The 25351-nt window shown below is 42.5% G+C and overlaps 2 protein-coding genes across 4 annotated transcripts in view; one reads left to right on the top strand and one right to left on the bottom strand.

Annotated features, from left to right (window-relative positions):
- LOC147030652 (peroxisomal membrane protein 11B-like) overlaps positions 1-25351 on the bottom strand; it is a 61560-nt gene that overhangs the window by 4296 nt on the left and 31913 nt on the right. The gene's annotated exons all lie outside the window — the stretch shown is intronic.
- LOC147030654 (RNA polymerase II elongation factor ELL-like) overlaps positions 1-25351 on the top strand; it is a 154625-nt gene that overhangs the window by 112736 nt on the left and 16538 nt on the right. For 2 of the 3 annotated variants that reach the window (XM_085874882.1, XM_085874880.1), the window contains exons 7-10: positions 15353-15485; positions 16753-17299; positions 20692-20758; positions 20863-21034. In XM_085874882.1, the coding sequence (XP_085731008.1) occupies positions 15353-15485; positions 16753-17299; positions 20692-20758; positions 20863-21034 (919 nt within the window). The remainder of the gene's footprint in view (positions 1-15352; positions 15486-16752; positions 17300-20691; positions 20759-20862; positions 21035-25351) is intronic. The other variant, XM_085874881.1, reaches the window with a different exon arrangement.

The raw sequence follows: 25351 nt of genomic DNA, 5'->3' as shown, positions 1-25351 counted from the left end.
ATATTGAAAATTGGTTGAGTCTCGACAAAGATATTCACGTTTACGTTACCCCTCTCCTAAATTTTGCTAGCCCACAGTGACCCTCCTGGTAAGTACCCTTGGTATGTATAATGGCCTGTAGAATTTTAATGATACCACAATTTGAAACCACATACTACCTGGAGGTGTTCTATAGGGTCTATTCTACCACTCTGTCAAGTCAAACCTTTTCTCTAGGGAGTGTTGAACGATTTCAATTTTTTCAGGTCCTTGCTCCTGGACTGCCATTGAAAGCTTTCCGTCGTGTTTGGACAGTCTTCCTCCAAGTTTCTCCTGGCCTTTCTCTCTTTCTTTTTCTTCTTGGTGTTCAGAACATACAGGTTGTGGACAAAAAAATGGAAACACCAATTCAAAGTCACTTAATGGGGTGTTGAGCCACCACACGTGGCCAGTACGGCCTGCATGTGCTGTGGCATAGAGTCCACCAGCGTCTGGAATTCTGCAGGAGTGATGTGGAACCATTCTTCCACAAGAAAGTCGATCAACTCACACCTGTTTGATGGAGATGGAAAACGCTGTCTTAGGCATCGTTCTAGAATATTCCATAAATGGTCGTTTGCATTCACATCTGGTGACTGATAAGGCCATGATATATGGATAACATCAGTGTCGTGCTGATAAAACCATTCGGTGACCATACATGCTCTTTGGTGGGGGCATTGTTGGGTGTCCTCTTGCAACCATGCTAGCCATAATTATAGGCAACCAGGCCTGTGCAGCATTTTTATACATGATCCTAAGCATGCTGGGATATTATTTGCTTAATTAACACATGGGCCACACCCGTGTGGAAGCTGTTTCTTCGTGTCCCTCATTTACCCAGTTGTTTCCCTTTTTTGTCCACTACCTGTACCTTCTTTTATCAAATTATCTTCATCTTTTCTCATTTCATGTCCAAGCCACCTCCATCTTCTCTCTATAATTACCACCGCCACCGAAAGTGGGCAGAGGTTATGTTTTCATCACTGTCTGTTTGTCTGTGAGTAGGATTCCTCAAAAAGTTATGAATGGATTCAAATGAAATTTGGTGGACAGGTTGAGTGTGTGACAAGGACACATTGATTAGATTTTGGTGAAGATCCAGATCCGATAATTTTTCAAGTGATTCTTCATGATTGAGTGATAAGGCCAAAATCAATAAATAGCACAATGTCTCAAAACATTATGGACGGATTCAGACGAAACTTGCTGGACAGGTTGGATGTGTGACACGGAAGAATTGATTGGATTTTGGTGAGGATCCGGATGTAAGACTTTTTAAAAAAAATTATGTTGTGATTCTTCACCATTGATTAGGCCAAAAGCGATTATATAACATGATATTTCAAAAAGTTGTGGATGGATTACGACAGAATTTGGTGGCTGAGTTTGGTTAGTTGACAAAAACGAGCCAATTAGATTTTGGTGTGTTCTTAAACTGTTCAGCTAAACTTAAAAAAAAAAACTTTAACTGTTCAGCCTGGCGGAGGTATGTGCTCTACCAAGTGGTGTTCTCATTTCTTCATTGATATATTTTCTGTCCTGCCCTTCTTCATGCTTCTTAATTTGAGATTGGTCAGAAAAAACCTTTAAAATGACTCTCAAAGATCTCTGCTGAAATCCTCTGAGCTTGCCCTCTGTCTTTTTGTTTGGCGATACCATTATGTTTCTTTGAAGTTGTTGTCTGTGTGCAGCGGTGGTTGGGTCTTAAAGTATCCTCTAAGTCACTGCTAATCACTGTGGCTTTACACAAAAAGAACTATGTTTGAGGTTAAGATATGTCAATTTTCTGAAACGTCCTGGTGCTAAAATTTACCTGTTCTTCAGACAGGTTTTTGGAAAGTTTTTCACTTGTCCGACAGACAAACTTTCCTGTCCGGGACAGTCAGAGAACCGTTAATGTTGAGCCCTTCCCATGCTATAACTTTCCACAATTCAAGAGGAATGTAAACAAATTTCTTCTGCTCTCTCAAAATCTTCTTGTGTAGCCCCTACCGAGAATGACCTTTGGCCTTGTGAAGGGTGAGCTCCATTAAAAAAAAGAAAAAAGTGATCTATCTGGATTTTTGTAACTTCATCTGGTGAGGTCTATGTCTGAGTTGAAACAAAGTTACCGTTATTAACCTCCGCCATTGAAGATCGGAGGTTACTGTTTTCACCCCTGTCTGTCTGTTTGTTTGTTTGTGAACAAACAGTATTACAGAAAAACTCCTCGACGGATTTCGACGAAACTTGGTGGGGGGATTAGGTATGGTCCAAGGATCATGCCATTAGATTTTGGACTTTGTCCAAAATCCAATATGGCCGCTATGGCGGACATTTTGAAAATATATTTGAATTTTTGTTTTTGCATTTCTACATGTTTTCAGTGATTTACAACCCCCCCCCCAAAAAAAAAATTTAGAGAAAAAAAAAATTTGCAACTTTTTTTTCAACAAAATTTCGATTTTTTTTTTTTATTTTTTTTTTTTTTTTTTGCATTTATACATGTTATAAGTGATTTCCAACAAAAAACATGCCTAAATTATAATTGCGACTGATTTTGGAACTTCAGGTGGATATACCCATGTAAAATCAATTTCTGTCTCAAGGAATCTAGTTATGACGAATGAATTGAGTATGTAAAAGTAAAAGGGAAAGTTGCAAACTATAACTCTGTGAGCACTGTTAACGTCAAATTGAATGAATAGGATATCAGGTTCACTTGAGTGACCCAGCAGGATTGGCGGCGGAGGTTTTGCACTCTACCGAGTGCTCCCCCTCTAGTTACTAGCTTGTTTTCAGTACAAAGATGTGTAAAATCTCTCCATTCTCGTTAATCTCTTCACTACCTTGATTTCCTGTGCAGCTCTTTGCTTCGATAGGTTTTCCCGGCCCGATTCGTCATTATTTCAGTCGATTTCATCGATGAGCATTCAAATTCATGCACGTTCACACCTGCTGGACAAATTACCATTTCATTTTCGAACTTGAAGCATTCATTTTCATTTTCGGGTAGAAGTAAATTATATTTTGCCAGTCTCAAATCACGTTTGCCTCATTCAATTTCGAAATTTTAAACACAAATTCCTCATCTCACCATTCAATTTCAAACCAAATGTTATACAGTGACATCAGACTCTACTTGACCTTTTCTTTTTTAATTTATGAGCAATCTATTTCATGAATGGTGAATTCAAAATCAAAACGGTGTTTGTTTGACTTCATGTTATGCCTTTTCTTTCTCCTAAAATGTAACCATGGGGTATACTGTATATGATATATTTGCAGGGTTTCCCCTCCTGGCTTTGCCCTGGTGGGGAGTGAGGGGGGGGTACTGAAAAGTGTGAGAAGCAGGAGAGAAAGCAGGGCTGAGAATGGGGGCAGGCAGATCCGGGGCAGGAGAACTGACGGGGTGGGGGGAACTGTAGGGGGCAGGAGAGCTAGAACACCAGGTGGTAAAGGGGTCTTAAGGGAACACCAGTGGGTAAAGGGGTCTCACGGGTCTTGGGGTCTTAAATATCTTTGAGGGTCATTAATGCCTTAAGGGTCTTTTGGGTCTTACAGTTCTTAAGAGTCTTTGAAGTCTGAAGGTCTTTAGGGTCTTGAAGGTCTTACAGCTCTGAGGGGGTCTTCAGAGTCTTAAGGGGTCTTAGCTCCCCCAAGCATGTAAAAAATCTTCTCTTAAGTATGTAAAAAGTCTTCTCGCAAGCATGTATTCTAATCTCTCAAGCATGCAAAAAGGTCTTATGGTTTTTCAGGGTCTTAAAAGGCTGAGGTTGTGGATGAAAATACATCAAGGACAATCTCCGGGTTTGACTTGGTCTGTGTGCCAAATTTGGTGGTTGTCGGCCCAGCGGTCTTTGCAAAAATTACAAACAAGCATACAGACAGACAGACAGACATCTGATGAATCTTGTATTATATTTGGTTTGGTTCCAATTGTGCATGGAGTCAGGCCAGCTGTACAGTGAGCCAATGGCTGGAAGACACAGCTCGAGTAATTAGGTGTGCTGGCCTTTGGCTGTGTTGTATGTCACGTGATATCTGTTAACCAATGAGATTGCATATAAATGAAAAAGGTAGAAAAATGATCTTTAAAGGATCAGGTGGTGGATGAAAATTCCCAAAGGACAATCCCAGGATCGGACTTGGTTTGTGTGCCAAATTTTGTGGTTGTCGGTTCAGCGGTCGTTGCAAAAAACGCGAAGACAGACAGACATCCGATGAATCTTATTTATTGGAATATATATGTGTGTAATGTAGTTGTGTGTGTGTGTATGTATGTGTATATACGAGGTGTGTTCAAAAAGTATCCAACCTTAATTTTTTGTGCGTAAACAAATGAAGCTAGAGAGATGTGGTTTGGTGCAGTATGTAGGCGATCCTAATCCGTATGCGTGAATATTTTCCCGCCTGCAGAAGCTGTCAGTCGCCGACAGACCGCTGATGAGTGAGGAAGTGTAAGTGAGCGCCGTCGGATTTTAGTTTTTGACAAAATGACGGAAAAACTTGAACAACGCTACTGCATCAAATTTTGTGTAAAGCTTGGCGATTCCCAAGTGGAGACGATCCGCAAGATTCAACAGGCCTTCGGGAACGAAGCAATGGGCACCACACAGATAAAAGAGTGGTACAACCGCTTCAAAGATGGTCGCACATCAGTGGAAAGTGAAGCACGTTCTGGTAGGTCCTCGGCATCCCGAAATGAGATCGTCATTGACCAAGTGAGGACCCTGCTGATGCAGGATCGTCGAATCACGATCAGCGAACTTGCAGACGAGGCTGGCGTCGGCATTGGATCCGTTCATTCCATTGTGACTGAGGATTTGGGCTTAACGAGAATCGCAGCGAAGTTAGTGCCAAACCTGCTAACGATTGAGCAGAAGCAACTCCGTTTGGAGATCGCACAGGACATGCTGGAGACTGTGAACAGCGATCCCAACTTCTTCAACACAGTGATGACTGGCGATGAGACCACAGTGATCCGTCATTTTGTCAAAAATGAAAATCCGACGACGCTCACTTACACTTCCTCACTCATCGGCAGTCTGTCGGCGACTGACAGCTTCTGCAGGCAGGAAAATATTCACTCATACGGATTAGGATCGCCTACATACGTGCACCAAACCACACCTCCCTTGCTTCATTTGTTTCCGCACGAAAAATTAAGGTTGGATACTTTTTGAACACACCTCGTATATCAATGATGGATAAATGAAAGAAAAGACAAAAATGAGCTGGGAACATTTCTCCAAAGGATTTATTAACAGGCAGGCGAGGAAAGGTATGTGGCACAGTGAATAGTTTTTTTTTTGTTGCATGTAAACAGGCAAGAAATGTGAGAGGTGCGACAATAATACAAGCAACTTACAAAAGCAGACACAAAGCAGAGTTATCCCAATATAATTATTGTACACTCTTAACTTAAACGAGGAAAGGTGCCAGGACACACACACACACACACACACACACACACACACACACACACACACACACACACACACACACACACACACACACACACACACACACACACACACACACACACACACACACACACACACACACACACACACACACCGATGAAGTGGAGTTAATGAAGAGAAAAATGAGAAGATATGAGGCAAACAGTCTCTCAATACCTTGCACGATTGACTGACAACGCCACCAATACATTTTGGCAGGATGCTCCACTTGGCGATACCTCCCTGACAGCTGGCGCGTCGTCTCCCGCTTCGTGGCACTTCGATCAGCGAAGCGTCGATCCAGAGAATGGGCGCGGCCGACAGGCGTGAAAGAAGGACATTAGGCGGAGTCAGAAGCCAGTGGGTGAATTGGCAGACAGGATCAGGTGGGTGGGTGGAGTCAGCGGCAAGGCTGTGAAGAATGCGGGGCCAGGAGACGAGTCTGTGATGAAGGAAGGCGGGGCCAGCAGATGAAGAACGCTGAGCAGGAAAAGACGATGATGACGGACAGCCCTGTGACCCGTCCTTTTATGGACCCCGTGGTGCGGCGGGGGTGACGACCCGAAACAATGTGTCGTCACCCTAATTTGGCGCTCTGTGCTGGCCCCGGCCAGCACAGGGGCCGGCCGCGATGACCGGAAGCGGCCTCACTGTACTTCCGGCCAGATGGTTCCAAGCTGCGGAATCGTCTTGCTCCGAGCACCGTGACACGAATCTCCCTGCACCGAATTCCTGGGCTGTCCACGGCGACCACCGCTCAGCGCCGGTCATTGCGCTGCCTGTATGTAAGCCATGCGGCCCGAGCCGTACAGTGCGCCTCTGCTTGGCTGCAGCCTCGCCAGGCGGAGAGGCGAGTGGACGTTTGCCGTCCGCGGGAGACATCTGCGGCCGCGGTTGTCAGCGAAGACCGACGGTAAGATGCTATGGTAAGACATGCGCAGACCCGAACAAGATGTGTGCCACATGCACCCCGCTCCGTGTGCGATAATAAATTACCCCAGGGCTATGCGCTGGTTCGCCACCATCGAGCATGCGGTCATCCATTAAAAGCAGTGGTGTGCGCAGCACCAGCCCCGATCTGTCAGGATCCGAGGGAACGGTTTGGATATAATTATTAGATGGAGATTCAGATTGAAGAAGAGGATAGAGAGGATTATTAAATGGAGATTTGGATTGAAAAGAGGACAGATATAATTACTAGACAGAGAAATGGGTTGAAAAGAGTGCGCCGCATGTGTATTGTAAGTTGTTAGCATTTGGGGTGTTGTTTTTCCATGACTGGTCTTCTGTGAGGACGCATTCTTACGTGAAGGGCGTGGCTGTGGTTTTTACAGATGGGTGTCCGAGCAGAGTGCCTGCCAGCCTCGTGAGGACCCCTTCTCACAGCGAAGGGCACGTGGCTGCGTTTTTTTTTACAAATGGGTGTCCGAGCGGAGTGCCTGCCGGCTTCACGAGGACCCCTTGCTTGTATTTACCTCAGGAAAAGAGAAAATAAAAGAATAGGAATGAGTTCAGAGATTTAATCAGATCTAACTATGACATTTACACAACACGCTGTCCCATTAGTCCCTCCCCTCTTGTCCAATGGGTCAATGTAGCGTATATTAATGAAATAACTGTCTGGGAAGCACTGTATGATAGATGCCATTGCTTTGGAGGGATGCGGTTCCCAGAACCGCAACAATATATATATATATATATATATATATATATATATATATATATATATATATATATATATATACACATATATATATATATACATACATACATACATACATACATACATACATACATACACACACAACTGATCAAAAGTTTTAGAACACCCCCATTTTTTCCAGTTTTTACTGAAATTTAAGCTATTTAATGCTTCAGTGCACTCTGAAATTAAAGCATAGATCAAATATACAATTGCAGATAAAACAGAAATCATGGAATCGTTTTGTTGATCAAAATTTAACCTAGATTTTTGACTCATCAAAGTAGTCAGCTTTTGCAGATATAACATCCGAACATACTCGAAGCATTCTTTCTCCAATCAAAATCAAATATTGTTCGGAAAGTTCTTCCCAACACTGTTGCAGAAATTCCCACAAATGTGTTGCATTTGTAGGTTACTTTGCTTTCACCCTTCTGTCCAGTTCATCCCAAACCAGCTCGATGAGGTTTAAGTCTGGAGACTGTGCTGGCCATTCCGTGATTTGAAGCCACCCGTCTTGTTCTTTTCTTCTAAGGTAGTTCTGACATAGCCTGGAGATATGTTTTGGGTCGTTATCTTGCTGTAGGATGAACCCCTGACCAAACTAGGCGTAGACCAGAGGGTATTGCATGGCGCTGCAAAATGCTGTGGTAGCCCTTTTGGTTCAGGGTGCCAGTCACTGTGCAAGTCGCCGACTCTGGATCCAGCAAAAGAGCCCCAGATCATCAAGCTTCCTCCTCCATGTTTGACAGTTGGTGTCACACACTGAGGAACCATCCTTTCACCTCCGCGACAGCGTACAAAAACCCTGCATGATGAACCTAAGATTTCAAATTTTGATTCATCAGTCCATAAGACCTTCTTCCAGTTTTCAGTAGTCCACGAGCGGTGCTTCGTGGCCCAGGCAAGCCTCTTTTTCTTATTTTGCCATCTTAGCAATGGCTTTCATACTGCCACTCGACCTGTCAAACCTGCAGCTCAAAGTCTTCTCTTCACAGTTGAAACTGACACTTCCTTACTTCGACCAGTGTTACGCTGTGTTTGAAGCTGCTGTCCTGTGGGCCGCCTATCACGCAAGCTGTTGACTCTCAGGAACTTGTCTTCTGATTATGTTGTGGCTTTGGGTCTGCCAGACCTCTTCCTGTCAGAGTTTCCTCCAGTTTCCAAGTGCCTTTTGATGGTGTCGGAAACTGTACTCACTGAAACCTTGGCTTCTTTGCAATTTCTCTAAAGGAAAGGCCTACACATTTAAGGGTTATAATGGTCTGTCTGTCATCCTTTGTTAATTGTCTTTTTCTCACCATTATGATAGCAATATACTACTTGCTGCAGTGCAATATTGTCCAAATAATGCTTCAGAGGGTGCAGCAACACAGTCTGTTGCAACACTGCTTTTATGCAGACAGAGGATTTGTCACAAATCAAAAAAGTTGGGACACCTGTAGGAATTGTTTGCATCAACTTTCAAGGTTTAATTTACTTCCATTGCTGCAGAACAGCTGCAGTTGCTAACCCATTACGTGTTCCCTGAAAAGGGCCTTTTTAACAACTTTGATATCTACATTATTTTTCAGTTTTTGGTAACCTAAACTTATTTTTTTTAACCTCTGGCAGTTTACTGCTTAGCTTTGTTCCATTTCAGGTTATTCACTGGACTTTAACTGCTTAAATTTCAATGAAAACTGAAAAAATGGGGGTGTTCTAAAACTTTTGACCGGTTGTGTGTATATCTATATATTACTGTTTTTCTGTTAACGTCTGCGCGTAATTTGACGTATCTCCTCCAAAACTGCCGGACGGATTGTCGCCACTTTCGGCATGCGGGTGCTCTGTGGTCTAATGAACAGCATGGGCTATGTGAGATCGCGCCAGACGGACAGGTTTAGGAATTTTGGGCGACTTTCTAATTTTTACATTCGTTTGCATGGCGACGTGTGACGTCACAGATGAGAGGCATAATTCCGTCATGACATCATCGGTCATTCACTGATGTCATTACGTCTGTCGTCGACAGACCGTCACCGCCAAGAGGCGTAATGCCGCCACTCGAAAACAGTGTCTGCAATGCAAAACCCTCTTCTGCACATGCTGACTACCTCAGAAGGTGAATTTGATACAAAAAATGTAACAAGAAACATTGTATTCAAAGTAAAGATTTATTAAAAAAAATATATTTCTGTTAACGTCTGCGCGTAATTTGACGTTTCTCCTCCGAAACCTCTGGCAGGAATGTGCTCATTTCCCATATACTGGGGTTTCTTAATGTAACGAACACGATGCACTAAATTTCTAAGCTGGAATTGCATGACAACGTGGCTTCAACAAGATTTTCAACCCATCGATGGCCGCATTTATTCCCGTTCGGTCGCCATCGCTGAACTGCTGTCCGGTAAGTGCTGCCGTCTATCCAAAAAATATGAACTCGAGTAAGGGAGTACTCATTGCATCAAACACTGAACACAAACACAACTGATAATAAATAGTATAGCTCAGAACATCAGCAATGGTTGTCATGTTTTGAAAATCAGCGTGGAAGGAGGGGAACGATGAGCGCCAGAGCTCTGCCAACATGATGTATCCCGATTGGCTCTTTCCCGTCCTGAACACGCCTTCTTAGACTGTCAATTTGTGTCTGAAATCCAACGTACATATTAAAAACATCCGAAAATAAGTTGCAATAGGCCTACATCCGGATAACATCAAAGGGTATAATCTGAAGGTAGAGGGAACCAAAGAACGGGTATGAGGTCATCCCTTCATTGCCCGGATTCTTTTATTTTCTTTGTTCTTCGAAAGCGCGGTGTCCGACAATAGATTCTGTACCTTGAATGCGTGCGTGTTAACTGTTCAAATTAAAGAGGTGTTCGATTGTCGGATGCACCCAAACAACTGCTGTTCATTACATTAATTGTCAATATCAACCGCCATCGTTACCTGTGTTGTCTTGCGTGTGTGATCTTCAAATTAAAGCGTCCAAGCGGTGTTTGATAGTAGGATGTGCGCCAAAAAGTGCCATTCATTGAAATTCGCATTCTGATTCTCGGTCACCCTCCACTGCTCCTGTTCAGTCTCGGGCTAGGCCTATATCATGTTAAACTTGCCCCATCAGACGCCAACCTTCCAGTCACACTGCAGAGGATGCAATTTCCAGTCAGACTCCCATACTCAATGACCATAAACAAATCCCAGGGCCAAACATTTGACAAACTCGGAATATACCTCCCAGCCCCTGTGTTCTCCCATGGCCAACTATATGTTGCATTTTCACGTGCAAGAGGTTACTCCTGTCTATCTATCAAAGTGGACAATACTTCCTCACAAGGACTATTTATTTAGCAACAAGACACTCACCCAAAATGTCATCTACAGGGAGGTCCTTCAGAAAACTAAGGACAGGTCACCATAGTGCATCACATCCATAATGACACCCTCTCCAGCTTCTCATAACATCAACTATTATGCCTCATCCACCTTTTGCCACCCATTCAAGTCCGTGCGGAGCACGGGTATATGCCAATATATTTATAAATAAATATGCTTTCAGATAGACCCTTCTCTCTTGTCTGACAGTGCTTTGTGTGGATCTCATAGTTAGGTTTGATTATATCTCTAGCTTTATTCTTACTACTCTTATTCTCTTATTCCTGGGATAAATTGAAGCAGGTACTGCACTTGGACAGCCACCTGTAAAACCTGTGGCCACACCCTTCACTGTAAGTTCATAGAAATCCTCATGCGTTTGTTTTTCTGCATTATTAGTTGGTGCGTGAATACACTGAATGATGCTCAAGTTTCTGTATTTAGAATCAGAGTGCGACAAAAAGTCCTTCATTTCTGAGCTTCCATTTTAAAATACGCTTTGACTGTGCTTTTCCATCCAGCATCATCATGACCCCTGGCTTGATGAACACCATCTTTCCATCTCAAATAAATCGCAGTTTCTCCCATTGTAAGACAAATCTTCCCTTCCCCTTTCCCATCCACTTTCACTTATTCCTAGAATACCTAAGCGATGTCTTCGGAAATAATTCACTACTTGAGCTACTATCCCTGACTGGAACATCGTCCGCACATTCCAGCTTCCTATAGCGGTGGGCCTTTTGGGACAAGTCAGAGAGGTTTTTAGTCTGATAGCTTCAAAGTGGCGGTCACTCCCAGACATTATAAATGTCACCTCTCCGAGATACAAAGCCGTCCCTCATTATGGGAGACAAATAAACGAGACAGCTAAGCTACCCTGGAAGTAGACACAGTGGAATTTTCCAAGTACGTTGATGACTTGTCCCAAGGTGCAAAACATAAATATCATGAGAAAATAGATCCATATTGTTTGAAGAAACCTGACTTGGCAGACAATGTGATGATGGTTTGTCCCAGGATTGGATATCCAGATATCGTGAACTATCTGATTCTTAAATCGAGCTCCATGACGAAGCAACAGATGAAAGCTTTTAAATCTATGGAGTCCTAAAACTATTATATAAGCTATAATAGTCACTACACGCACACCCTTCCCAGGTGCAGGAAGTTACTGTGAAAGTCTTTTCAGGCAGAAAAGCTTTATTAATCGCAAGGGTAAGTTTTCATCATCATCTTCAAGTTCTTGGTTCTGACTCAAATTGTGATGCCTTGCAAATGTATCTTATAAGAATATATAATGAAGAATCGGTACAGAACAAACCGAATGAACAAAATAAATTCATAAAAACCGTATTGAATTGAAGTATTCTGATATGTTTACTACTTCACAACGTACAGGATGTGCATGGTAAATTTTAGTTATTGCCTATGACATTTTTGGTGTAGACTGTCAACTATGTACGTAGTAATGAGTGACCTGTACATGCAAGTTACTGCCATAGCTCACTTTTAGAATAAGTGATGGACGTTTCTCTCGTGGCAAAGCACAAATCAAGGCTCGGCGGTGTAAAGGTTGGAGCGTTCGCTCCGGGTCTTGGAGATCAGCGGTTCAAGCTCTGACCTAATCGTACCAAATATTTTTAAAATGGTACGTGCTACTTCCTTGCTTGACATTCAGCATTTTAAAGGATAAGAACGTGGGAAATCCCCACAAGTTGGCATCCCTGGAGAGGAGGAAATTCCTCCTTGTAGGAAATGCTCCATTGAGTGTGGTGAGAAAAGCAAGGCCATTGTTGCGACGTCGCTGGTACCCAGAGTACCCTGGAAAGTGACAGCACTTCTCCCAAGCATAGTGGCTGTTCGTCTCGTCTAACATTCCTGTGTTGTGCCTTGTGCATCTGGTTTTATGTCCAAGTGTATGTGTGGCAGCTCCATTATGAGCCTTATATTCTGTAAAAACAAAATAAAACAAAAAACAAACATTTTTTTTTATACTAAATCTAACATGGGTAAACACCACTGATGAAATAGTCTCGACACACACGGATTTCCTTCTTGCCATCGTCAACGCGGTTGGCGTGTGAAATATTGTTGAGTCTCTTTGGCCACCATTTTCTTGATGATAATTCTTCATTTTGGGTTCCTTGATTTGTTACAATTTCTGGGATGTGAAACAACAATCTATCCTCTTCTCTGTTAGCATGATTAGAGCACCCAAAAGACAGCACAAAAGCACGGAATTTTCACCTTGAAATCGCACCAGCTTGTACATGCTTTTTGCTGTGAACATCTCGCTTTGTCTCCCATAATGGTGGCACCATTATGCAGCCTCGTTCACAGTGGAAGTGATGTCTATTGCACACGCCAATTGGCAGGCTCTTCAGACTGATCTCCACCTTCTGACCCCAGATCACAGTTTCTTTTTGGATATTTGTTGCAGTTAATAGAGCAAAATACTTTTTTTGCAGGAACGTATTCCTGGCCCATTGCCTAATCCTCAACATGAAAGACCAGCGGTGAAAGATTTTTTTTTTTATATATATATATTACTGCATGCCCTTGCCATTGTTAAACCACGGTTATCGGCAGTGGGCTTAGCCTTCGATCAACCAAGACCATGCTTGCAAGGCAATGAGTAGATGTGGATACCGTTGATTAAAAAGATCATTCAATTTGTCCGCTTTCTGATGGCATTTTCTCCATCAAGGGTTACATCCCCCTCCCCAGGTGCTTAGTTACTGTTGGGGTTGCTGCACTTCTTGGGGTTGCTAAGTTATTTAACCACCGCTCAGCATTCGGTGTTTTGAGTCTTTGGACATTTCCTCGTTTGTGTGTGGTGGTGAAAATGTTGCCATGAGAAACTCCATGTTCTGTTGATATTTCTGCAACCTAAATGTGGCGATCCTCCATGATTAATGGCAGAACCTGGGCAAATGTTTGTAGGTTGGTTGTATCAATTGGCTGCCCTTACGTTGTGTCTATTCCAAAGGATCTTGGCTTCACCCATTTATTTGGGACCGATACGATTGCCTAAAAACCTGATGCCTCAATGCTCAAGTTTAGTAAAATAAACAACTGTGTAATGACTAATGAAGCATACTTCTGGAGTATACTCTGAAACAACAAACAATTTAAGATTATTGAAATAGATGGAATATAAATAAGCATACATACATCCAAGTCTATAAAGAGCAAAAAAAAACATTACTCTTCAGTGCCAATGAATATCCAATTCCTACCGAGAACTTTTTGAATGCCCCTTGTCCCTCACATGACTCAAGATAACTTTGAAGGAAACCGAGATAAATGTCTGTCTCACTGTTCCCCTATGTATGGTTATCGTAAGGAACAACAGAATGCTCGTTTCATTCTGTGTTAGTGGACAAGATAAACAATGGATTTTATCCACTTAAAGTTGATAAGGTTAGGTTAACTGCTGTTGGAAACTTGCTCTGGCAAATGGCTAACATTTGAAATGTCAGCCACATATAAAGGGCCCTTTGCCTTTTGCTCTGATGAAGGGCTAACATTTGAAATGCCAGCTGCACCACATTTTCAATTACGGTCAACAGAGACTAATCAACTTTTAGCGTCCCATAAAATCCATTGTTTATCACAAAGAACGTTCGCAACCATGAGCGAAGTTAGCCATCCAGGTTGAGCTTGCAGCAAGCAGTGTCATTGCAGTTAAAGCAACAGACATGTAATCCATCTGAAAACATGTCCACAGAAAAAACAAAGAAGGATTCCTCGATAATGCCCGCATGCTGTGCTTCCAAGGAACTTGACTGTATACCTATGTATTCTTCTCGATGCCAAATATTATTTTCATTTCAGGAAAAAAATGCATTGGGGAGTGAGGTGTGGGGAGAGGGGTGGGTAGGGCATTCTGGTGAGGGTATAAGAGAAAGGGGAGGGGATAAGCAGAAGGGTAGGGGGAATAAAAGGCATCCAAACTGTAGTTTTAGTATGCCTGGTGTTGGCTTAACGGTCAAAGTAGCTGGCTTAATATATTTTAAGGTCCTGAATTCAAGCCCTTGTCATGCTGTTAAATAACACTAGGTGGATTCGACTTAGCGTGTCATCCTTCCGAGGTCGGAAAAATGAGTTACCATTTTAAAGGGAAGAATGAGCCATTCGAGTATCCTGCATCGGGGTGGCGACCCGTCCAGGATTGTGACACCGAGCCAATGGAAAACTGCCTCGGCAGCCATATGCGCCTCGCAGCATAAAAGGAATACCTGGCTGGCTTGGTATTGAACAATATGAGTCGAAATATTTTGCTCGGTTTGTAAGTATAACAACTTTATAATGTGGTGGTGATGTGTCAATACCTCATGTGTAAAGTTGACCTTTTTTGAATGTTTCATTAACGTTGTTTCAATTGGTTGCTAACACCTGCTGAATAAAAATTTCCAATGCCATTGTGAAAAGGTGTGCAAGAGGCTATAATGCTTTCTGTTTCACAATCATTTGCACAACATTCGCTACACTGTGCTGTCTCCATCTGCACAACACTTGGCCACTGGATGCTTCCACATGTTTGTCACTGAATTAATGACCACCTCTAAAAACCCACCATAATGAGATGAAAATTGGCTATTGACTAAAATTTTATGACTTCTCAAAACATTTTTTTTACATTTTAATGAGATACCTCAAGGTTTTTCCAACAAACTTTAGTTGGCCATGTTTGCTTACTGTGTAATGATTATTGAAATATTGCACACAGTGGTTGCATCACTACTGTCATTTATTCATGACTATCAATTACTTTTCTGTTTTAGCTGTCTCACTTTGCTTCTCTTATTTTTTTTTTCTTCAGTAAGGCTGGTCGAGGACCACAGGACAAAGAAGTCTCTCAAAGAAGCACAGCCCTGGCAGCACGTGAATCTTCCCACAAAACATCCACATGCAAATCTTCAGGTCATCCAGCACAGCAGGCATCCCCTTCACAGGTACAGCTCCTGAGATTTTATTCAGTACCCACCACCCCTGACCCCACCCCAACTGCCCAAGCATTTTATCATCTGTCTGTCCTTCTGAGTCTGTTGAATTTTTACATCCATATACTCCTCCAAGTAGTGACTTTTACCAACCTTCCTTGCTCTCTTTCTATTACTTGTGTATGCTGTGTTGCAAACTGGTGTCTGCTCATGCGTTCATCTCTCCCCGTTTCTGGCGGCCGCTTCCCACGTTTTAAAAGCTTCTCACGCATGCAAAGCTCAATATTAAACCAGAAGAAGAGCATGATACCAAACAAACATTTTAAACGTATAAATACAATATGGAAGTTGAACAAGCCATGTCAGCGTTGTACATAACAGTAAACTACACTGAAAGTCTCTAAACAAAGTTTGCAGTGCAAGGCGATCAATTGATTAAAGAATCATTGAATTTAAGATCATATAATCCATTTAGCATCGTGACCTAAAAATAATGTTTTAATCAACTTGAAAGAGGTATACAATAAACTTGAATTTAATACTCGGTTGACTCGACGAAATTCTTTAGAGTTAGAACGTCCACTCATAGCGAGGAGATTGGCATTTCAAACCCCGTCCGAGTTATTAGTGACATCAACGACTTTAGAAACGGTGCGTGTTGCTTCCTTGCTTGATGCTCAACATTTTAAAAGGATAGAGCACGAACAAACTGTCATAGGTTGGCAACCATTTCACAGGTTTGATGGGTCGAATGGTCTCTTTCTGTGTTGTAGTTCCTTGGAAGGGCAGTCATATCTTACATATATTGCGAACCGTAGTGTCTGTCCGTGCGTTCGTCTATCTCCCGTTTACGGCGGCCGCTTCTTGCGCTACGTCGGAAAAGCTGTTCACGCAGGTAAAGCTCAACATTCATTTTTGAAATGAATGACGTCCATGAAATTTTAGATAAACCTTTTTTGAAGTCCATTAAATGATTTAAAATTGTCCCCTCGCTGGGGATGGGTACTTTTACTTGCTGTAGATAAGAAGGAAGCCTATTTGTCAGTGAAGCAATGTGATCTTTAATTGCTGATGTTTTAATGATTGCTGGTCTTTAATTGCTGATTTCATTCTTTCCCTCTTTCTCATTGATAACTGTCCACTTCGTTTGGTTTTGGACTTGAATCGGTGATCAACTGAACATGTTGCTTCTGCTGCTCGATCAACATGTGATGTCTTTTTTTTTTGCCAAAGCTGTTTACTTGGTTCAGAATTAACTTGTAATTTTTTTTGTGTGCAGCAGAAACGGACTGCTCCAACGGAGACTGTTGACCCTCTATCTGCTAAGAGGTCACGTGTCTCCCACCTCACAAGCCGTGTTTCTCCATCTCAAAACGGTTTCCGTAGCAGCTGCTCACCTGACAAAGCGGTGGTGCCACAAACTCAAATTCAATCATCCAAACCATCTACAGCAAAGCCAGAATCTCAACCAACACAGACCCCGGAGGCTCACGGTGCAACTGGACAGGTCCGCTCCTCAGAAGAATCGGAACCAGTAGCCAAGGGAAGGACAGAGGAAAAGGTGCAAGATGCAGCAGGTACAACAGGGGGGAAGTGCAGCCCAAACAGGACAGAGGATTCACCCTCAATTGCTTTGGCCACGGCCACAAAAGATCAACCAGCACAATTGGACGGTGCACACTTGCAATCGCACAAGAAGAACAAGAAACACAGGGAAAAGGAACGTGAACGGAGGAAGGAAGGAGACGAGCGTAACCGGCGTGGACTTCTGGAAAACATCGAAAACTTGAGGGAGCCGAACAGACTCAGACCGGAGCCCAGCAAAGGTGACAAGAAGCATGTAGCTAATCTATATTTTGGGTTTTGTATACCAGTTAGCATCAAATTAGATGTCAGGGTTTCTTATCAACACAAGCTGGGTACAAAATTGAACGAGCTACTGAAGACCGGTTCCAGCCATGCCGGGTGTTTCATCACCGAGGCATGCTCACTATTCAGAAATGCCTACACGGGATTTAATAAGCTGACCAGTTTGCTGGTGAGAATCATGGGTTGTTTTCAGAAATATGAAAATGAAAGCTGCAAAACAAAAGAAAAGGTTTCTGTCAGTACTTGATTTGTGATAAGTTAGTTGTTAATATTTTGGATTAATTATTTGGCAAGTTGAAAAAAATAATTACGATCATCATCATGCAACATGCTCCATACAAAGTGTCGGTGCTGCATAAGCAGTTGCTTGGCTAAATTTCCAATCCTGGACGGATTGCCACTTCAATGCAGGATACTCGACTGATAGTACAGGAATTTGGAACTTGGCCAGGGTACCGGTGACAGCTCGCCTACTCTTAGTGAGGGAGATTGTCACGATCTTTAACATGCACCAATTAATGGTGGCAGATGGGATACCCAGTTTAACTTGCACCGAGGGATGGCACACACTGATGAATCACGCTGCCTGCGAAACACCACGATGATGGTTTATAGCTGTGCCGACATTTGAACCCAAGTTAGATCGAAGATGAGTGTGCATCCCTTAAGGGCCTAAGCTATTCTGATGGGCAAAAAAAAAAATTCCCATTTCAAAATGTTTTGGAACCATACACATGTCTTCTGTTCCAATGGTATCAGGAACCTCACCCAGTGCAAGTGGGAGGGGGGATATTTAACACTGCCAGGAAAATGGGGAGGAGTTTTGACTCCCTCAATATACTGCAATGCTTCATCGACTGTATGATAATGGAGTGGAAGTAGCACCACAACAAAATAGTTTTCAACAATAAAACACACCCATCAAAGTGAGTCAGCTGATGGGATCAAAATATAATGTTTGGAGAATCCAGATTCGGGATGCAACTCAGCAGTGAGTCGGTAGGAATTTTGTCATGCCTGTGTCACAATGACTGTAGTGCAAATGAAATATTGAATGGCTATGAAGTGTACGTTGAATTTGTGTGACAAATTTGCACTTGTAGTGATTTGCAGTTTTGGACATGGACACCTTAATCGCTTTTTGATCAAAAGTGAGGTACCCACCTTTGAGAGACTCACCTTTTACTAGATAACCTTATTTATTTTCAACTGAGAAAGAATGATCGTTTCCACATTTCTAACATTGACATCTATTTTCAGCAATTTCACGAATGATAAAATAGTGATTCTCCAAACTTATCTGTTCAACACGGTTCATGTTTGCTTGAGTGAGAGCAGCTGATTGCAAGGAGAATGCTAAAGATTGCTCACCGATTCACAGACAATGTTGAACTCTGCTCCGTTTAAACCCTTGACTAAATTGTGTGAACAGTTTCCCATGAATTTCAGTTGGTTTGATGTTCCGCAGCACGCGTGACTAGATATGACCACCACCTTGGTTTTATCTGGAATGAACCACCCTCATAAAAAAACATTCCTCATAGAAACATTTTAAAAACTTCAGGAGGCGATTAATACAGTACAGTTGTCATGCTCCAATGAGGGAACATTTAAAAAGATGCTTGATACTCAGTTATGTGGTAACAAGTTAATAGTTTCAACTCTGATTTGGGAAAAACATACAAACGTCCAAGAAAATCGTTTGTAACCACCAATTTTTATTTATTTATTTATTCATTCATTCATTCTGAATTTGGTCACTGGCTCATGGAGGAGTCTGCACATAAATCCCATGTCGAACCAGGACATTAGTGGACATCAGTGCCCTTCTTGCATGAATTGCAAGCATATTGGTAGAAAACTACCTTTTATGTGGGATTTGAACTAGGTGTCTGAACATCATGAGCCATCAATTCAGATAGGATTTCAATCTGTTTGTTTTGACTGGCCTTTAATTTAGTATGCACAGAAGCATAACAACCAAACACAGAAGAAAATTCAAAGAACGCAATGTAGTTGGGTCACAGCTTTCTAAATACGCAGAGATCGCACATTTGGAAAAAGTACAAAAATACAACCAGCTAAATATGAACAAAAGATAGCAAATGTTCAGAGGTCACACATTTCATTCGTGTGTGTGTGTGTGTGTGTGTGTGTGTGTGTGTGTGTGTGTGTGTGTGTGTGTGTGTGTGTGTGTGTGTGTGTGTGTGTGTGTGTGTGTGTGTGTGTGTGTGTGCGTTCGTGCGTGTGCATATGTTCATGCATGTGTACACATAGGTTCAGGGATGTAGGTACTTGCAAGACAGCACTTCCATCATGAATGATGGAGCTTTAACAGGACTTGACCATTAATTTACTTTTTTTGTTATATTTTGTCTTTTTAATTTTGCTCAGTTTTATACAATGTCTCTGTATAGCGTTTGTCTCTTCCCCCCCCCCCCCAACCCTCTTGCAATCACCTCCATATTTTCATGATTTTGATTGTGATGGGATTGGGCAAAGGATTGACAGATGTCGTTTAACATGAAGAAATGTAAAATGCTGAGGATAAGTAAGAATAATGAAAATAGGGATTACATAGCGACAGTCTTGGGTCTTGAAGTGTGTCACACAGGAGAAGGATCTGGGGGCGGTAATATATATGGGAGGTATGCAGAAACACAGTGCCAGGTAACTACTGGTAAAGAAAAACAGGGTTTCAGGTTATAGTTATCATGGGATAAATTAAAAAAACGAAAAGTAGTTTTAACACTGTTCAGGAATTTAGTGAGGCCACATCTGGAATGTTGCATTCCATTTTGGAGGTTTCAGCGTAGGGCCTTAGAGAGGGTTCAGCGTCGGGCCTTGAAGATGGTTCAGCCTAGGGCCTTGGAGAGGGTTTAGCTTCGGGCTACTAGATTGTTCTTGGGCTGAACTAGACTAAGCTATGAAGAGTGGTGAATGAGAAAGGAGTTTTTCATGAGAAAGGAAATTATTTCGAGGGGATTTCATAGAGATATCTAAGATAATACAAAAAATATAATTTGCTCCCATCATGGCTTCATGCTTGGTTTCCCAGTTGAACAGGTTCATGTTCACAATATTAAATTATTCACATGTTGGAGCAGTAAGCGATGGGTGACCTCTTTGAGAACAAAAATAGCGCAATAAAGCAATGGATTTCTTGATTAAGTGTAAAGATTATTTGAGCTTTATTGATTTGACAAACAACAATGTTGGGCTACCGAAGTATTTTAGAAGAATTAAAACCTGCACTATATTCCATGCATTGCTGATTGTTGGTTGAACTGCAGTGTGTGCCAAACTTTCTCATTAAGTGCCTCATCATCCCAATGTCCTTTTTCTACAGATAACATGGACAGCAAATCATCTTGTAATGTCCAGTTGTCTTCTTCTGACATGCCTGACTATATGTCGTGAGTGATTTGAAATTTTACGATTATAAGGTTTCGTTTGAGAGATGAGTATTTGAGGATCTTCTTGGTTGGCTACTTATCTGAGTTACTGTGTTTTGTTGCAGGAGCTTTCAGGCAATCAAAAACTTAGAACAGCGACAGGCATACAAGAATGCATTCAATTCTGAATATGGAGAATACAGACGTTTGCACGCTGACATCGAGCATGTAACACAGAATTTTGTGCAACTCGACAATGAACTACGTAACCTCCTACCAGGCTCTGATGAGTACAAGGTAAATGGTTACACTTATTCTGGAACCTCACCTTCAACCGTCCGGACTTTATTAGCAAAAGGTTTATACCATACACATTCTGTAATGGTTTTATCTTCATTGTAAACGGCCAGGTGCTGATGCACTCAGATTTCTTGTATTAAGCATACTTATGAAGAACCGCTCTTTGTGGACAAGTTAATTGCCCTACATTTATGTCGGTGGCGTTTTTTTTATTATGACTTGTAATACCAGCTTCCACTATGTGGCACTATATGATTCACATTTACATGGAGAAAATTGGGGTGCTCCCCCACCCTGAACCCCTGAGATTATGAAAACGTTTTTATCGCTTAAAACCTTCCCGGGCCACCCAAAGTACAACCAACAGTTTTCAACTCATTCTATCTAGTTGTTCAGGAATGCATAGAAGTCGAACAAATAGATACATCACAAATTACATGCTGCATGCAAAAGTCTGAGACACATTCAGGAGTTACGATGTCATGACCATCGACAATATACTCAGTGTCCAATCGTGTTTTCTCCTATTATAACAACATTAACTGTTATTAATACAGCCTAGTTTTGGGGAGAATAAACCAAGCTTGTCATTCAGCAATCTTTAATTCACATTGATCATAATCTTCAAAAACTTGTAATCACAACTCAAGATAAGCTATACATGAGCAGCTAATCCATCACATTTACCAATCAAATCAAATTGATGGCTTATTGTCAGGTGTTCCACATCAATAACATCAGGTGTTCCTCTCTCCACAACAATAAAATTAAAAGCCCACTTTTCATACTGCAGAATTCAGATCTATCAGAATGAACTGCTCGCTTAAAACAAAATGGCTAAAGTTTCAGTTAGATCGCAATGGAATTGCGTTTCTGCATAAAGAAGGAAAACCAGTGTGGAATAGCTCACTTTTCCAAGTTGTGCTATCTGAAGCACAATCACAGGTACAGAGAAACATCAACTGTAACTGATAAACCCAGGAATGGAAGAACCAAAAAGCTTTCTAACAAGGATGAGCAATACTTGAAGATAATATCCTTAAAGAATATAAAGCATATGAATATTGAATTGACAATAGAACGGGCAGATGACTCGAGTATTGTTGGCCATCCATCAACAGAACGAAGGTCACTTTTGAAAGCAGGACCTAAAGGATGTGTTGCAGTAAGAATCCTCTGTTAAGAAAGGGGAACAAGACTGAAATGATAAAACATGTACAAAAACACAAATTGGACTATGGAACAATGGTTAAAGGTGCTTTGGGCAGACGAATCAAAGTTTGTTATTTGGATCTCATCAAAGACAGTATGTGAGATGACAAAAAACTAAAACTAAAAAACTAATATAGAGTCTTGCTTGAAACCAACAATTAAGCATGGAGGGGATTCAATTCAAGTTTTTTGTTTTTATTTTTTGATGTGCTGTACTCTTTGCAGAGCATTGGTGCTGCTGAAGCAGTTTTGGGGCAAGGGTTATACTGGGTAGTTTGCCATTGCCTTCCCAGTGTTTTGTCCATGCTCTGTCCTTATAAATGCTGAGTATCAAGCAAGGAAGCAGTATGTACCGTTTTTAAACTCTTTGGTATGATTCGGCCGGGGTTTGAACCAACAACGTCTGAGACTCAGGGCAGACACTCGAACCATGACGCCACCCAGTGTAACCCTTGCTCAGGAAGTTGCTTGAGCAGCACTGATCCTCTGCAAAGAGTAATGGTAAGAGAGATAGAGACACACACACACACACACACACACACACACACACACACACACACACACACACACACACACACACACACAGTAGGAGGAGGAAGAAAAAGAAGAGGGAGAAAAGCTTAATAGTAAGGAAAGTAGTTTTAAACAATCAGAGTTAACAAAGATGGAAAATGATCTTCAATGGAGAATTGACATTATATACAGATGTAAATGTCTTCTTCTTCTTCTTCCTCTTTCGGCTTGCTCCCGTTAGGGGTCGCCACAGTGGACCAACTGTCTCCATTTCGCTCTATCCTCCACATCTTCCATTGACACTCCAACCACCCGCATGTCCGCCCTCACCGCATCCATGAACCTCTTCTTGGGCCTTCCTCTTCTCCTCCTGCCTGGCGGCTCCATCTTCAACATCCTTCTCCCGATATACTCCGTTTCCCTCCTGTGCACATGTCCAAACCATCTCGATCTCGCCTCTCTCACTTTGTTTCCAAACCGTCCTACCTGCGCTGTCCCTCTAATACACTCATTTCTTATCCTATCCATCCTCGTCACTCCCAACGAGAATCGCAGCATCTTTAACTCTGCCACCTCCAGCTCTGCTTCCTGTCTTTTTGTTAGCGCCACCGCCTCCAAACCATACAACATAGCTGGTCTCACTACCGTCTTGTATACTTTCCCCTTCACTCTTGCAGCTACCCTTCTGTCACAAATCACTCCTGCAACTCTTCTCCACCCACTCCATCCTGCCTGCACTCTCTTTTTCACTTCTCTCCCACACTCTCCGTTACTTTGGACAGTTGATCCCAAGTATTTAAACCAATCCACCTTCCCCACCTCAACTCCTTGCAACTGCACCATACCACCACCCTCCCTCTCATTTACGCACATGTACCCCGTCTTACTCCTACTGACTAACATTCCCCTTCTCTCCAGTGCGTACCTCCACCTCTCAAGGCTCGATTCAGCCTGCTCCCTACTCTCCCTACAGATCATGATGTCATCCGCGAACATCATGGTCCATGGAGACTCCAGTCTGATCTCGTCCGTCAACCTGTCCATCACCATTGCAAACAGGAAAGGGCTCAGAGTCGATCCTTGGTGCAATCCCACTTTAACCTTAAACCGGTCCGTCATTCCTACCGCACACCTCACCGCTGTCACACTGTCCTCATACATATCCTGCACGATCCTCACATACTTCTCCAACACTCCCGACTTCCTCATACAATACCACAACTCCTCTCTTGGCACCCTATCATAAGCTTTCTCTAAATCCACAAACACACAATGTAACTCTTTCTGGCCTTCCCGAAACTTCTCCATCAACATTCTCAAAGCAAACATCGCATCAGTGGTGCTCTTTCCTGGCATAAACCCATATTGCTGCTCACAGATCATCACCTCTCCTCTCAACCGAGCTTCCACTACTCTTTCCCACAACTTCATGGTGTGGCTTAACAACTTTATCCCTCTGTAATTTCCACAGCTCTGCACATCACCCTTATTCTTGAAAATCGGAACCAGCACACTTAATCTCCACTCCTCCGGCATCCTCTCACTTTCCAAGACTTTATTAAACAATCTGGTTAACAACCCCACTGCCATCTCTCCTAATCACTTCCATGCCTCCACTGGTATACCATCTGGGCCAACTGCCTTTCCACTTTTCATCTTCTTCATAGCAGTCCTCACTTCATCCTTACTGATCCACCCCACTTCCAGATTCACTATCTCCACCTCTTCCAACCTTCTCTATCTCATTTTCTTCATTCATCAGCTCCTCAAAGTACTCCATCCACCTTCTCAACACACTCTCCTCGCTCGTCAGCACATTCCCATTTGCGTCCTTTATCACCCTAACCTGCAGCACATCCTTCCCAGCTCGGTCCCTCTGTCTTGCCAATCGGTATAAATCCTTTTCCCCTTCTTTTGTATCCAACTTCTCATACAGCTCGTCATATGCCTTTTCCTTGGCCTTAGCCACCTCTCTTTTTGCTTTTCGACGCCACTCCTTGTACTCCTGCCGACTTTCTTCATCTCTCTGACTATCCCACTTCTTTTTCGCCAACCCCTTCTTCCTTATACTTTCCTGTACTTCCTCATTCCACCACCAAGTCTCCTTATCTTCCTTCCTCTGTCCAGATGTCACACCAAGTACCTTCCTAGCTATCTCCCTCACAACTTCTGCTGTCGTTGCCCAATCATCCCACCCATCTTTACCACCATCCAACGCCTGTCTCACCTCCTCCCTAAATTTCACGCAACAGTCTTCCTCCTTCAGCTTCCACCATCTGGTCCTTGGTTCAGCCCTCACTCTCTTCCTCAACCTCACCTCTAAAGTCATCCTACAGACCACCAATCGATGCTGTCGAGCTACACTCTCCCCTGCCACAACCTTACAGTCACTAATCTCTTTCAGGTTGCATCTCCTACTTAAGATGTAATCCACCTGTGTGCACTTTCCTCCACTCTTGTATGTCACCCTGTGTTCCTCCTTCTTCTTGAAATACGTGTTTACCACTGCCATTTCCATTCTTTTTGCAAACTCTACCACCATTTGCCCTTCCACATTTCTCTTGTTGAGACCGTACCTCCCCATCACCT

The sequence above is a fragment of the Eptatretus burgeri genome, chromosome 3 (assembly GCF_056783735.1).
Source record: "Eptatretus burgeri isolate ZD-2024b chromosome 3, Ebu_testis_v1, whole genome shotgun sequence".
Lineage (NCBI taxonomy): Eukaryota > Metazoa > Chordata > Myxini > Myxiniformes > Myxinidae > Eptatretus > Eptatretus burgeri.
Note: the sequence above shows the minus strand (reverse complement) of the source record. Positions and strands in the feature narration are given on the sequence as shown.